Source organism: Lepus europaeus, chromosome 2 (assembly GCF_033115175.1).
Source record: "Lepus europaeus isolate LE1 chromosome 2, mLepTim1.pri, whole genome shotgun sequence".
Lineage (NCBI taxonomy): Eukaryota > Metazoa > Chordata > Mammalia > Lagomorpha > Leporidae > Lepus > Lepus europaeus.
In genome coordinates this window covers 63,437,260-63,452,991 of record NC_084828.1, presented here as the reverse complement: position 1 = coordinate 63,452,991, position 15,732 = coordinate 63,437,260, and the positions used below count along the sequence as shown (strand labels likewise).

At 41.4% G+C, this 15,732-nt stretch overlaps 1 protein-coding gene and 1 pseudogene across 2 annotated transcripts in view; both read left to right on the top strand.

Annotated features, from left to right (window-relative positions):
• The window catches only part of LOC133750964 (kinetochore protein Spc25-like), a 45,795-nt pseudogene extending 32,554 nt beyond the window's left edge, over nucleotides 1-13,241 (top strand).
• IFT57 (intraflagellar transport 57) overlaps nucleotides 13,219-15,732 on the top strand; it is a 57,010-nt gene continuing 54,496 nt past the window's right edge. For both annotated transcript variants that reach the window (XM_062207672.1, XM_062207680.1), the window contains exon 1: nucleotides 13,219-13,550. In XM_062207672.1, the coding sequence (XP_062063656.1) occupies nucleotides 13,339-13,550 (212 nt within the window). In that variant the 5' untranslated portion in view covers nucleotides 13,219-13,338. The remainder of the gene's footprint in view (nucleotides 13,551-15,732) is intronic.

Sequence of the window (15,732 nt, the reverse complement as noted above, 5' to 3'; positions counted from 1 at the left end):
CACCGGCCGCAGCAGCCATTGAAGGTGAACCAACGGAAAAAGGAGGACCTTTCTCTCTGTCTCTTTCCCTCACTGTCCACTCTGCCTGTCAAAAAAAAAAATCCCTTAATGGAGACAGATATATCACAACATTATTGAAATTTATGCTACAGGGCACTTCATTTACATGATCCCCTCTTTTCTTTCTTTTATTTAATAAATATAAATTCAAAATTACAACGTTTGGGTTATAGCGGCTTTTCCCCCATAACCTCCCTCCCCCCCACAAACCATCCCATCTCCTACTCCCTCTCCCACCCCATTCTTCATTAAGATTCATTTTTAATTATCTTTATATACAGAAGATAAATTTAGTATATACTATGTAAAGATTTTGACAGTTTGCACCCACACAGACACACAAAGTATAAAGTACTGTTTGAATACTAGTTTTACCGTTAATTCACATAGTACAACACATTAAGGACAGAGATCCTACATGGGGAGCAAGTGCACAGTGACTCAGGTTGTTGATTTAACAACTGACACTCTTATTTATGACAACAGTAATCACCCAATGCTCTTGTCATAAGCTGCCATGGCTATGGCATGGCCATAATCAAAGTGGAATTCTCTCCTTCCTTCAGAGAAAGGTGCCTCCTTCTTTGATGGCCTGTTCTTTCCATTGGGATCTCATTCACAGGCATCTTTCATTTAGATCATTTTTTTTTTTTTTTGCCACAGTGTCTTGGCTTTCCATGACTAAAATACTCTCATGGGCTTTTAAGCCAGATCCCAATGCCTTAAGGGCTGATTCTGAGGCCAGAGTACTGTTTAGGGCATCTGCCATTCTATGAGTCTGCTGTGTATCCTGCTTTCCATGTTGGATGGTTCTCTCCTTTTTAATTCCATCAGTTATTATTAACAGACACTGGTCTTGTTTAGGTGATCCCATTGACACTTAATCCTATCTTTTTGATCAATTATGAACTTAAACTGATCATTTGACTAGTGAGATGGCATTGGTACATGCCATCTTAATGGGATTTGGAATCCCATGGCATGTTTCTAGCTCTACCATTAGGGGTAAGTCTGAGTGAGCATGTACTGAACTGTACATCTCCCTTTCTTATTCCCACTCTTATTTTAACAAGGATCACTTTTCAGTTAAATTTATACACATAAGAATAATTGTGTGTTAATTAAAGTATTCAACCAATGGTATTAAGTAGAACAAGAAAATGCTAAAAGAAATAAAATAGTAAGCTGTTCCTCAACAGTCATGACAAGGGTTGCTCAAGTCATTGTTTCTCATAGTATCCATTTCACTTTTTTTTTTTTTTTTTTTTTTACATGTAGAGTGGATAGTGAGGGAGAGAGAGAGAGAGACAAAGGTCTTCCTTTTTGCCGTTGGTTCACCCTCCAATGGCCACTGCGGCCAGCGCATCGTGCTGATCCAAAGCCAGGAGCCAGGTGCTTCTCCTGGTCTCCCATGCGGGTGCAGGGCCCAAGCACTTGGGCCATCCTCCACTGCCTTCCCAGGCCATAGCAGAGAGCTGGCCTGGAAGAGGGGCAACCGGGATAGAATCCGGCGCCCCAACCGGGACTAGAACCCAGTGTGCCGGAGCCTCAAGGCGGAGGATTAGCCTGTTAAGCCACGGCACCGGCCCCATTTCACTTTTAAAGTTTTCCTTTTAGGTGCTCAGTTTAGTTGTCACCGATCAGGGAGAACATATGATATTTGTCCCTTTGGGACCGGCTTATTTCACTCAGCATTACATGATCCCTTCTAAAGCCCTGTTGCTGATATTAAATGTAAAATTTTATAATTCTTTTTATTAAAGAAGATACACACACACGCTAAATTTTATAAATTTTGGGTCCCACAAAGCCTGAACCAATCCTTGTTGTTCCAAGACTGAAGCTATGTAAAGATGTTGGATAGCACAGTGGCAGGACCAAATTTGCATTTTCAAAAGATTACATTGGAAAAATGTAGACAAAAGACTGAAAGAGAATCAGATCTAGAGGGAAAACTGTAAGGAAGCCATCATTGTATTCCAAGCAAGTAAACAGACCTTTGGCTTTGTATTTGATAAAAGGAGTTGGTGTCTCCTTTTAAAGAACAAGACCCTCTGAGGCATTTCCAGTTCTACTTATAAAAGCTCTCTCCCTCCACCCTATTTCAGACATATTATTCTTCCTCCAAGTAGCTGAGGAGATTAAAATCTTTCACAGTGAGCACTTTGTCCATGTCTTCAGAAAGTGAAATATGAAGTCTTTAGACTCAAAAGTACTAACTTACAGGCATAAGGAAGATAGCAAGTATTCCTCTTTTAAAATGAACTGACAGTTAAAGAATACAAAAGGTGTATTTTTCAATTTTTCAAGGTTCTTTTTAAGAAGTGAATCAAGCCGGCACTGTGGCTTAACAGGCTAATCCTCCGCCTTGCGGTGCTGGCACACCGGGTTCTAGTCCCGGTTGGGGCGCGGATTCTATCCCGGTTGCCCCTCTTCCAGGCCAGCTCTCTGCTATGGCCTGGGAAGGCAGTGGAGGATGGCCCAAGTGCTTGGGCCCTGCACCCGCATGGGAGACCAGGAGAAGCACCTGGCTCCTGGCTTTGGATCAGCACGATGCGCTGGCTGCAGTGGCCATTGGAGGGTGAACCAACGGCAAAAAGGAAGACCTTTGTCTCTCTCTCTCTCATTATCCACTCTACCTGTCAAAAAAAAAAAAAAAAAAGTGAGTCAAAGAGTTTATGCCACATTTCTTGAGTAAACACAATATTATAAATAGTATAAAATATACCTGTTTACATTAAGTAAATGTAGAGTTCATATGAATGAGTAAATGTATGATAATCAAGAAAATTGATAATTAAAGAGGTAGGTTATTCTACCAAAGAGTAAATCTTATTTTAAAGCCACAAAAGCAATACCAATTTTATAGAGATAAGAATTAGCAGAGATCTAGTAAGGTATTTTAGAAGTTTGAATTGCAGAAATGGATCAAATTAGTATAAAATTTTACATTAATAGAGAAAGGATGGACCAGCAGATACTTAGCCATTTTTTCAGAACTCTCTGGGATGCAGAAATGATTAATTTCTGCCCATGGGTGAAGTATGGGGAAGCCCCCCCCCCTTCTCCCTGGGGGGTTAGACAACCACAGAATCTATGTAAAATTAATTGCTGACTCCTCCTCAGAAAGTTACTTTACCGTAGGGAACCAGATAGAAAGAAGAAAAGTCTCACGTGGAGCTTATGACTATTGCTCTAAAGTATGTAGCAGTGTTTTTTGTTTGTTTAATATATACTGGGCTAACAAAAACTGACTGAAAACTATGTTATTAGTCATAAAACCAGTTTTTAGTTTTTGCTCTTGATGCAAGGCTATTTTGAAATGCACTTGAACACATTCCAATTTGAATTCTCAGCTGATGGGCCACAGGTACATGTTGCTTCCAGATTCTGAAAACATCTGACTATATTAGGAAGACTTCTTGCTAATGTTCCTAGGCACTTGTCAGTTTATGCCTCTGCACACCTAAGCACAAACCTATAGGACATCAGCCCTCACATCAGACACAAAAGAAAGGCACCATCATCTGGCTCGGAAGATTGGCTCTCCAGATAAGAGAACTACCTCAAAATATATTGCTTCTACTAATTCCCCCTGCCTAATTCCTTTGACTCCTCAGAGTCTCAGAGAAAAATGGGATCCCAGAGAGTGAAAACATGACATAGGTTGGCTGGTGCCGCGGCTCACTTGGCTAATCCTCCGCCTGTGGCACCGGCACCCCGGGTTCTAGTCCCGTTTGGGGTGCCAGATTCTGTCCTGGTTGCTCCTCTTCCAGTCCAGCTCTCTGCTGTGGCCCGGAAAGGCAGTGGAGGATGGCCCAAGTGCTTGGGCCCTGCACCTGCACAGGAGACTGGGAGGAAGCACCTGGCTCCTGGCTTTGGATCAGCGCAGCACGCCAGCCGCAACCCGTCAGCCGTAGCAGCCATTTGGAGAGTGAACCAACAGAAAAGGAAGACCTTTCTCTCTGTCTCTCTGTGTCTAACTCTGCCTATCAAAAAAAAAAAAAATCACATAGGCTATATAGGTATAGAGGAAGAACAACAAACAGTTTTGTACTGGCATGAAATAAAGGAAATCTGAAGAGCTTTATTTCAAAATTCATTCTACTTCTCTATCATACTATGTTGCAATTGACAAATATACTTGTCATCATATTACAGCTTAAGATACTTGTGCACAGACACCAGGGTCTTGGATCTTTTTGTCACCATGTTCAGGCTTAATACCTAAGTATAATATGTACTCAAATGTTTGTTGTGCAAAAAAGTCTTAGAAAATACCCTATTCCTATCCAAAAGCAAAACACCAATCTATTGATCTATTCATTTGGACTTTCATATTCACACCTTTAGAGGAAAAAAACTGTCAAAATTTCACTACAGGTAAAGGCAGAATAAATTCCTTTTTCTGTTCATGAAGTAAGATGCAGAGGTAAGGAGTAGTAATTCATCTCCATGCCAGGCATAAAAAAATAAGGCATTTGGATTTAATATTTTATTACCACGAAATAGTTTGGGCAATAAGTTCAAAAACCTTAAGACAACGAGCCAATAACCACTGATGAAACAGGCTGTCAGAGTGTCTGGCACACTGTGTACTGAAAAGCAGAACTGCACTGGGAAGTTGTGATAATTCCACAGGAGGTGGCATCTAGCAAATTTGGCTTTTATTAAGCTCTAGGGAACCCCATTAAGAGAGCTTTCTCCTGTGACTTTTATTGCTAACTCCGCTCTCCAACTTCAATGTAATATTTCCTTAGGGGAAAAATGCTTGACTCAACTGTAAAGTAAATTGAATCTTTTTAATCTACCCTTTGAAAAATAAACCAATTTTTATTTAACCTTCAAAATTCTGACAGATCAGATCAATCCTTCTTGTTAGAACCCAATATGTATCAACCTTAAGTATTATAACACATATGGTGAAATAGAACTCTTATCAGGAAACTAGGCTGAACGTTTTCAAAATCTGTAGTTACTTACATGCTATTTCTCCCGTCTGACAGTTAAACATGTATACCTTACTTAGCAGCCTTACTTCTTTTTTTAATCTGAGCTTCTCTGCTGCAGTACATGTTCCAAACAAATAATTTCAGAAGAGTTGCATTTTAATGTCAATAAGTATAGTGAAGGCTGCAGTTCCTTTTTTAAGGTCTACCTATCTGTCTGAAAGGCACAGTGGTAGAGGCAGAGGGAGACACAGAGAGAGTGTTTCATCCGTGGGTTTACTCCCTGAATGGCTGCAATGGCTGGGGCCAGATTATGCCAAAGCTAGGTGCTTGAAACTCAATCTGTGTCTCCCACATGGATGGTAGGGCCCCCAAGAACTCGGGCCATCTTCCACCGCTTTCTCAGGTACATTAGCAGGGATCTGGATTAAAAGCAGAGCAGCCAGGACTCAACCAGCACTCTGAAGGCAGCTTAACCTGCTGTCCCACAACTCTGACCCTGCAGGTCCCTTTACCCAGCTTCACTGAATACATTCCCAGATGCTGTGACTATCGGCTGCTCGGGGTTCACAGCCACATCATTACCCAGAGTGGGCTTCACCTTATCCATAAATTTCTAGGGCAGCTCACAGCTTTACTTGAAACAAGGGTATTTAAGGCTAGCTTTATTGTACCAAAATAGGGCAACTTTGTGATGCCATTCATCGATGGGAGAACATCTTATGGTGCTAATAACTAAGTTTCATTGAATCCACTTCCTACAATCTGCTTATCTGCCTTTTTTTTTTTTTTAAACCATTCTGTTACCCATCCCATTTAGGACGTTTCACCCAACTAATCAAATTGAATTCTGAATCAATTTTTCACCTTCATATTGTCCCTTCTCTATGTTACTGCCAAGAACACTCAGATACAAATTTGACCATTATCTCCCCACCCCACTCCTCTTAACACAAACACCTGCTTGGTCATTCACATCATGACCACATGGGCAGTAAACTCAAGTCAGCTCACACACCTACTTTTGCTTCTCACCCAGGAATATACGATGAAGGAGCCAAGCAAATCCTTGAACTATATACAGTGTAATTGGATGGCATTCATCTACCTTCAGGGCCAAAACTGGCTGACGTGCTGACCTATAATCTTAGTATGGTCAGAAGATGTTTATTAGTGGGGAATGACTGGAGAACAAAATAAAATCAGGGAAATGCTTGCATCACTAAGTTAGAGAGTTAGTTATGGCAGGTTAGGATTTGGTGTGTCCCATTCGTGTTTTAAGCAAGAATCTCTTCCACATCCGGCCCAGAAATATCTTGGTATGTTGTATAGGAAAATTTATAGTCTCAAGTTTGGATCATAATTAGTTCCCAGGTTGAATATATTTTAATCTTTGAAAGCTGGGATACTAAGTATAGTAATGGTAAACGTGAAACCAAAAGTAGTATAAATATGGTAAAGAACAATGTGTACATATAGGTGCCAGCTCATGTCCTGGCTGCTCCATATCTGATCCAGCTCTCTGTTATGGCCTGGGAAAGCAGTAGAAGATGGTCCAAGTCTTTAGGCCCCTGTACCTGCATGGGAAACCCAGAAGAAGCTCCTGGCTTCAGATCAGCCCAGCTCTGGCCATTGTGGCCATTTGGAGAGTGAACCAGTGGATGGAAGACCTCTCTCTCTCTTACAATCTCGCTCTGCCTCAGCTTCTCTGTAACTCTGCCTTTCAAAAATAAATAAAATCTTAAAAAAAAATCACTGCTTCTCCACTTGGAAATTCTTCTTCCATGTGAGAAAAAGAACGGAGGTAATAATATTTAAAAAGAAGAAGAGAAGAATGTATATATAGTTGATATTTAAGTGCTAATGGCTGGAATTTGGGCCTATTAGAGAAACAGGCTGACTTGTGACAGTTTACAATGCACAGTTTACTCCTTTGGTTTTACACTGAAATCTTTGTTTACAGCTTTTAGAATACTTTATAGAACTTATTCCCCTCCTCTTCTTTTTAACTTTAGATTTAGATGTATCCAGTATGTGCCCAACAGTATTAAGTATAGTGATTTTATGACCCTTTAGGAATTTAACTTATAAAATCATCCTTAAGCTTGACTGTAACAAAGTTTTTGCATTTATATAAATAAGTTTTGAATATAAAACTAAAAATTTAGGAACATGGCTTCTCAATTTTGAACTGTAACACATTAAAGTAGCCCCTGAAATATCTTCTGTGCAGAAAGATCACCTTCAGGAGGCTTACAATCAAGGTCCAGATCCGCACAAGATCAGAAGACATGGCAAAATCTTTCTACAATCTTGCATGAAAAAATTTCCCTCCCTTGGAAGGTACATGAGTTTTCTAGTTCCCCATGTTCCCCAGTACACATATCACCCATTTACTTTACACACCTGGTGCTTATAAATGGTTTAACAACTACAAATCCATACATTTTTAGTAGTGAGTCTTAACCAGGGGTGATTTTGTGCCCCCCACAAGGAACTACTTAGCATTGTCTGGAAACATTTTAATTCTCATAATCAAGGTGGGGGCTACTGGCATCTTGTGGGTTGAGGAGAAATGTGGTTAAATGGTCTACAATGTGCAGAAAGCTCACCCTCAACAAAAAAGTCTCTCTCTAAAATGTCAATAATGTCCAAGCAGAGAAACCCTGACCTAAGAGAACATTCCTAAAATCTCCTGGCCTGGCACAGAGGCTTTCCATGATCTATTTGTTTATCACAAGAATGAATCCATTAACATTACATGGGTCACAAATATATTCCTTCTTCATTATTTTGTACCTACTTTCTCATATTTTGATGAGCTTCTCTTCTAATATTTGCATTTTCTTTCTTTAAGGTATCCTTCCCTGGGCTGGCACTGTGGTGTAGTGTGTAAAAGCCGCTGCCTGCAGTGCCGGCATCATATATGGTTGCCTATTCGAGTCCTGGCCACTCCACTTCCAATCCAGCTCTCTGCTATGGCCTGGGAAGGCAGTGGAAGATGGCCCAAGACCTTGGGCCCCTGCACCTGCATGGGAGACCTGGAAGAAGCTCCTGGCTCCTGGCTTCAGATCGGCGCAGCTTTGGCAGTTGTGGCCAATTGGGGAATGAACCAGCAGATGGAAAACCTCTCTGCCTCTCCTCTCTCTGTGTAACTCCGACTTTCAAAGAAATAAATAAATCTTAAAAAAGAAAAAAATATCCTCCCCTGTACTGAGGTTAAAGATTTTTTGTTTTCTTCTAAACATATTACAAATATTTAACATGTATGTCTTCAATCCATCTGGAATTTATATGATGAGAATCAGAGATGCAATTTTATTTCCATATGGATAGCCCACAGCTTTGACAGCATTTTGTGAGTAATTCATCCTTCTTTACTAATTGGTAACACCAACTCTGTCATATGCTGTTTCCATAAAACACTAATCTGTTTCCGCTAATATTATTAAGCTGTACTTAAAGTTTGTTTTTTTTTTTTTTTTTTTGAGAAGCTGAGAGAGACAGGAATGGAGAGACATACAGAGAGCTGTCATTTGTTGGTTCACTCCTCAAATGCCCATAGTGGCCAGTGCCAGTGCCAGGCCATGCAGAAACCAGGAGACTTGAATTCAATCCAGGCCTCCCAGAACGGTGATAGGAACTTGAACCACCACCTACCTGCTGCCTCTCAGAGTGCACATCAGCAAGAAACTGGAACATAGAATAGAGTCCAGGACTTATACCCAGGTCCTCCAATGTAGGACACTTGTATCAAAAGTGGTATCTTAATCACTATTCCAAACAACTGCCATTAAGCTATATTTTGTATTAGCAGCCTTTCTATCTGATATCCTGATTACTTCCTTATATTCTAAAATTTACTCTTAAAGTTTCTGGATTAGCTCTCTTGGATTTTACTTGAAATTATACTGAATTTGCAGATTGTGCAAAAAATAATGATTTTTCTCATTCATGAACATAGTATCCCTATTTCAATTATTTTCACAACTTTCAATGCAGTTTGATAATTTCTTCATAAAGATAATAATAGATTTATTCCTGGGTGCTCTGAGTATATATAGTCTGTTACTTTTGGTTAGTATTTCTGTCTCCAGTAACTTTTCTTTAACTGGATCGAATACAAGCAAACTTGTCAAGCTATCTTAATAGCTTGTCTGTAAATTTTATCTTTTTATTTAACCAAAGCTTTTGAAATAGCTTATTCTTCTTCAATACTTACTCCCAGTGCACTGGCTCTGATCTCTGGTATAATTTTGAAGAGTAAATGTCTTCATTTTGCTCTTAAAGGTATAATTTCTAATGTTTCACATGCAAATGTGATGTTTTTCTTTCGAGATTTTTGGCAGGAATGTTTCATTAGGTTGAAAGGGTTTAGAACAAACCATCCCAAACTATGCAATGTTGAAAATTGATTATTTCATGCTAAAGATATGTAAGAAACCCCATGTACAGGCAGAGTTCTTTGACTTCCTCTTTTCTACCTAAAAAGCAGGTCATAAAATTTCCAATGAGAAAGATGCTCTCTTCTGTAGCAGAAAGAGAATAACGTTCTTATCACTGGACCCTGGAAGTTAATGCTGAAACAGGTCTATATATACAAATTATTAAAATAAAGCTTATCTTCCATTAGTTTCCCTGATATATATTTCCTAGTCACTTTTCCACAATTTATCACCCCAGCTTAAGTCTCTTTCCCTTTGCCTTGTCATTTTCTACAAGCTTATTTATCTTAGAGAAAGAAAAAAAAAAAAAGATAAATAAGCTCTTGTCCCAAACAGCTTCTTTGGATCCTCATTTTTTCTATGAAGGCTCCTGGGTACATGAAAAAATACCAGATACAATTTCTGAGCTTTTCGTATGTTAAAACACCTTATATCAGTGTTAATTCTCAGGCACAGCCACAGAATCCAGGAGGGTAGAAGAAAAGCTTTTTCTCCCTTATAGTTTTGAGGAAGTTTAATTTAATTAAAGGTTTTCCCAGATTTTAACATCCCAAATCAGTGGAAGTAAGCCACTTATAACGCAGACCAGCTGCCATAGTCCATTTTCTGTTGCTATAATATGTCAGACTGGGTAATTTATAACGAAAAGAGGTTTATTTTGATCATGGCACTGGCATCTGCTCAGCTTGTGATGAAAAGAAGCAGCTTTCTCATGGCAGAAAGAGAAGTGGGTGTGTGTAAAAGAGAAAAATGGGCCAACTCTCACAATAGCCAGCCCATTCCTATGAGAAAAGCATGACTCCATTCATGAATTTCATCCCAGACCCAAACACCAACCACTAGACCCTGCTCCCCCAACACTGCTTCCTTCAATATCAAGCCTTAAGGAGAGCTTTGGTGGAGCAAACCGTATCTAAATCATGTCTAGTCTTCTTGGAAGATTTGCTTTTATACTGGGAGATGCAGCTGGAAAGCCCTCCTGCGTCTTCAACCTGCCTCCTTTTCACCTCCAGTTTGCTAAGCACTTTTCAAGAATATCCATTTAGCTTAGATCAGCTTTGACTGACATTCTGCTTAGTTCTCAGAGATTGATCTATCTGCAGAAAAACCTTAAGGGTCTCAAAACAGTACCTCAATCATTTCACTGAGAGTTTTCAAGAAATAAAAGTCACGATAATAGTACTCAATACAGTAGAGCCAGGGATAAACTTTTAAGATTCTTCATAAGATGTATGAACACATGTCAAAGTGTCTTTCAGATCTAACTCCATAGTGAATGCATGAGTTAGTCCTGCAAAAAAAAAAAAAAGCTAAAAACATCCAAATGTAGTCCAAAGCTTCCAAGCGCCTGGCACAAAACAGGATTTGATTGTGCATTCTTACACACATGAAATAAACTATTTCCATGAAAAAGTAAAAAGTCCTGTCTATGGATATGTTACCAACTATTACAGGCAAACAAGGAATCAGCAAGAATGATCCTTGGAGAGGCGTGAGTAGTGACATAGTGAGTTAAGCCACCCCTTGCAATGCCAGCATCCCTTATTGGAGTCCTGGCTGCTCTGCTTCTGATCCAGCTTCCTGCTAATGTGCTTGGAAAGGCAGGTGATGGCCCAAGTACTTGTGACCCTGATACCCATGTGGGAGACCAGGTGGAATGCCTGACTCCTGGCTTCAGCCTAGACCAGATCTGGCTGTTGCAGCCATTTGGAGGACTGAACCAGAAGATGGAAGCTCTCTCTGTTGCTCTGCCTTTCAAGTAAATAAATAAATCTTTAAAAATAATCCCTGGGCCTTATAAAAATACTGACATTTCAGCACTCTTTCTCATGTTTCCCTTTGGGAAACATGCAATGTTGAACAGGCAGCTTTTCTTTCATTTTCTTTGTGCCAGAGTCACTGGGAACACTTTATATTTTAGTCACATTTTCTTCTTCATAGAGGGTAGGGGACATTCTTTATACTGCTTCTGTGCCAAACTGTGTCAGTATTTCATCTGGGAAAGAAAGGGCTAAGTTCTGGGGGCATTTTATTTCTCCCCAAGTTATAACACATATGTTGTTGGAGGGTTACTTGTTATCCAAAGAGTGAAGTCTGACCACTTCTTACCCTGTGTTATGTCACTTCCTGGAGATGTCAGAAGGTGGTACACAGGCAGCACCTTCTGCTTGAACATCTCCCTGGGTGTAACCAATTCGTCTGTAAATGCAGGGAGCTTTTTGAGCTTCATTTAAAAGCCACAGGTAGCTTGTCCATTAACCAAATACCCCCAAACATATATTTGAGCTTTCCTCTTTTTTTTTTTTTCTTTTCTAAAAAGCAACACATCTTTCGTACTCTGAAAGTTATGCAGAGGTAGCACAATAATCCCAACCCACACATGTGGTGTATGGAGGAGAATCACTATTTTCTGAAGGCTAGGAAAACGAACGCTTAAGCCGAGAGCACAATCAAACCCAATTTTCCCATTCATCTTTATTAAAAGCAGCTGGCTAATGATTTCTAGCAGGAAAACAATGTCATTTATTTAAAAAGTAATTCTTCGTGGGCTATCCCTTTAGGTTATTTTCTACATCAGTCAGTAATTTTATGTGTTTTCTTTGATGTACAGAAAATGGTCTTTGACTTTCTGTCTTTTCACTTTGATACCTTTGTTAGTATCAGAAACGAGTTAGCTGTAGACTGGTCAAAATGAAAAATGCACCGTTCTCATTTTTCTAGACAAACCACAAAAATATTACAGGTATACTTCAAGTTTGTTATTTCAAAAAAAAAATTCTTCTACATCTATGTTATTTAGTGGCAGGTATAAGAGATCAGAGACCCCTTATAAACAAACACATGTGCAACCTCTTGCCTTAGGTTCTCTTCTGCCAGGTAAACCAGCCAGACATCCTCCACTTACCTCACTCCTTATGTAGCTGTTAGGAAACTTGCTTGGCACACAAGCCTTCTGAGAACTGCAAAGCTGGGCCGCAACTCTGGGCAGGTGTGTTCCCTTTCTTGCCTTTTCTAGGTCAACAGCCGCAGACTGTAGCAGTAACACCAATCTTTAGCCACACAGAGCTACAGCGCAGGGAAAGTCCTTCCAAGACCATCTTTATTTTGTTGGCTTTAACAAGGTACCCAACAAGTTTCACATGGAATGGGCCTGAGACGAATTAAGCCGCAGGATGTGAGTTTAGTATTCCTGTTTGGAGGCAGGAATCCTCCTCAGTGCCTCATTTGTGGTCATCCTGCTTTCCTCCCCACCACTTTCCTAGCCCTGGAGTCATGGCGGGGCCTTCTAACAAACCAGTAAATACAGCGTTGCCTGAGGAGAAGGGTTTTTAAAAGGAAAGCTTCGCGCTGCAAAGTTCCCAAGGCAAAGTGAACCCTGTAATATCACCTATCTTTACAACTACGAAAACTGTCAATTTTGAGAAGATTTCGAGAAGTGTCAGTGTGCTCGCCGCAGCCAACACTGAGCGTCTTCCTCCTCTCTGATTTACCACCAGCTGCTGCAGTAACCACCGGACCCACGAAGCCGCTGGCCTGCTAACAGCAGACAGGCAAAGCCGCACGGCCCGCGCAGGGCAGCCAGCCCGGAGCCTCTTCCGCCACGCCCCCAAGAGGGGCGGGGCGGCTTCCTAGCTCCCAGCCCGCAGAGGCGGGGAAGGGGGCGGGCCACAGTGACGTTCCTCAGGAAGTCTACCCTGGTTGGAGAGAATGTAGAAAAGACATGGCGGCGGAAAGGAGGCGGGGCCTAGTTTCCTTGGTGATGGGTTGCCCGGCGGTCGCCTGGTAACGGATCGCGACCGTCCTGGCTAAGGCGGCGCAGGCGGCGCAGGCCGCGGAGGTCTGTGAGGCAGAGCCCAAGGCGGGCTCCTTGGGTTTCTTCCGCCATGGCTGCTGCCGCGGCAGTGGTTACGCCGTCGGGTTTAGAGGATGGGGGGTCTCGGTCTCGCGGCGAAGGAGCCGGGGAGGTGGTCGTGGAGCGGGGCCCCGGCGCCGCCTACCACATGTTCCTGGTGATGGAGGACTTGGTGGAGAAGCTGAAGCTGCTCCGCTACGAGGAGGAGTTCCTCCGGAAGAACAACCTGAAGCCCCCGTCCAGGTGGGTGTCCGGGCGCCCCGGCTCCTGGGGGCCTGTGTTGGGTCCTGCGCCGAGCGAAGGTTTAGTGAGCCCTTGCTCCCATCTTCGCAGCCGGGAAAGGGCTGTGCACCCGAAATTGGGCGACCGAGGGCCGTGGAGCTCACGGAGCTGAGACGTGGTGTATTTGTGGAGAGAGTAAACAAGTTCTGGAGCAGCAGAAGGGGCTGCAAGACAACGTGCGCGTCCTTTAAAATTCGCGTCTCCGCAAAACACACACTTTGCCTTTTCTGGTTATAAAGGAGAGGTAAACACCCCTTGTTGAAAAGTCAAAAGTAGAGAACTACTAAATCACCCGTCATCTCATCTGCAGAGAGAACCGCTGCTAGCGCTGTTCCTAGTTTGTTTTCTTTGGGAAACCTCTCCCTGCAACTGGCCGCCTCGCTGAGTAGCACTTTGCATGCAGTTCATAAACTTGTGGGCTCAACTGCGATGGCTTAGATAGCAATAGCAGGCTGTTCAGAAACTGAGTCGTGGCAGAGACAAATGAATCAACAGCTGTTGCATTGTCCTCTTAGCACAGAACCCCAAACACCTCTGCACTTGTTCTTGTGGGAAAAAGTCCGTGGTCACCTGATGGCAGGACCATCAGTGGCGAGGGTAACGGACTGCTAGCACTTTGTCTAATCGCTGCAGCTTAGTGACAGCCAGAGAGATTTCAGAGCTTTTTCCTCTTACCGCTTAGATTTTTCTCTTTTATTCTCTAAGAGGCGAGTAAGATGAAGAAGCTTTGGTACTTTCACATAACGTCAGCCGTAAACCCCAGATAATATCCCTTGACAGTTTTAATCTCATTCCTCTGCTGTGTTCCAGTAACTGGAATTGCAAGATATGTAGGCTTTATTATATGTTATCCATTTTGCTAAGTTATTGCATAATAGGAGAAAAGTTAGAGGAAACAGTGTTGCTCAATCTGTGATGGATGGGCTTGGAGTTGCAAATGAATGGATCAGGATAATTCAGACAACTAAGATTCTGCATTTTTTTCCAAATGTGTTTGTCAACGGACAGAAACTGGCTTTGAAGTTCTATTAACATTATTTCTGTGCTGTTTCCTTGGATATTCAGCAGAATACTTGGAATCAAGGATTGTTGTGGAAATACCCTAGTCTTATGTTTCTCAAAGTGTGATCAGCAGCATCAGCATTGCCTAGGAACTTACTGGAAATGAATTTCCTCAGGTCCTTTCCTAGGTCTACCTTGTTCAGAAACTCTAGGTATGGCTTCTAGCAGCGTGTGTTTTAAACAGCCTTGCAGGTGATTCTGGGGCACAGTAATTTTTGAGAACCACTGACCAATAGCCTACAGGATTTATCAGTATCCATTCCTCTGTCTTTAAGGAATTATCAGTCAATAAGAAAAAGACAAGTTCTTGGTGAGTGGGTGGTTTGAGAGGGTTTTGAGCGTATACCTGGAAGAATTTCAAGGCCTTTTTAAATTCTCCCTTTTCTTTTAGCTTATTTGGAGAACATGAAGAGGTAGAACACTGGTGCTTATTGCAGTGGTTTTGTTAGTTATAAATACACTATAAATGTAGTAGTGTTAGCTACATATAAAAAAGCAAATAAAACCTTTTGATCAAATTGACTTGCATGTTGCCGCTAGCACATTTAGGTCCTATGTTTAGGTGTAAACTACACTGATCTTCAGAGGACTGTTTTTTGTAGACGGAGGGATTTCACAAAAGACTGCAGTTGTGACACTGAGACATTCTTAATCTTGGCTGTACCTTAGAAACATCCAAAAGCTTTTGAAATGTACCCATCCTATGTCTTCATTCCCACAAGTTCAGATTTAATCTACTGAGGAGCAAAGGAGTAATGTGTAGCTGAGTAGTTAAGAGTTCCTCAGGTGATTCGAATTCGCGTACAAGAGGGGAACAGCCGTTTAACATTGCTGATGGCTTAGAAACCCTAAAAATGTAGAGTGAATAATTCTTAAAGATTTTTGTTAAACCCTGAGGGTATTTTATTCCAAATTATCATTTTCAGAAGGCACTAATTATTCTTGACATATGTTTTGGCAAAAGTTCCACGTGTTTTGTTTTCTAACATGCACTGTATTTCCTGGGTGTGAGGTCTTTGATCTCATATTTTGTGTACAGTTACAGTTGCCCTAATCCTGCTGATTAAAAACTAACATGAGT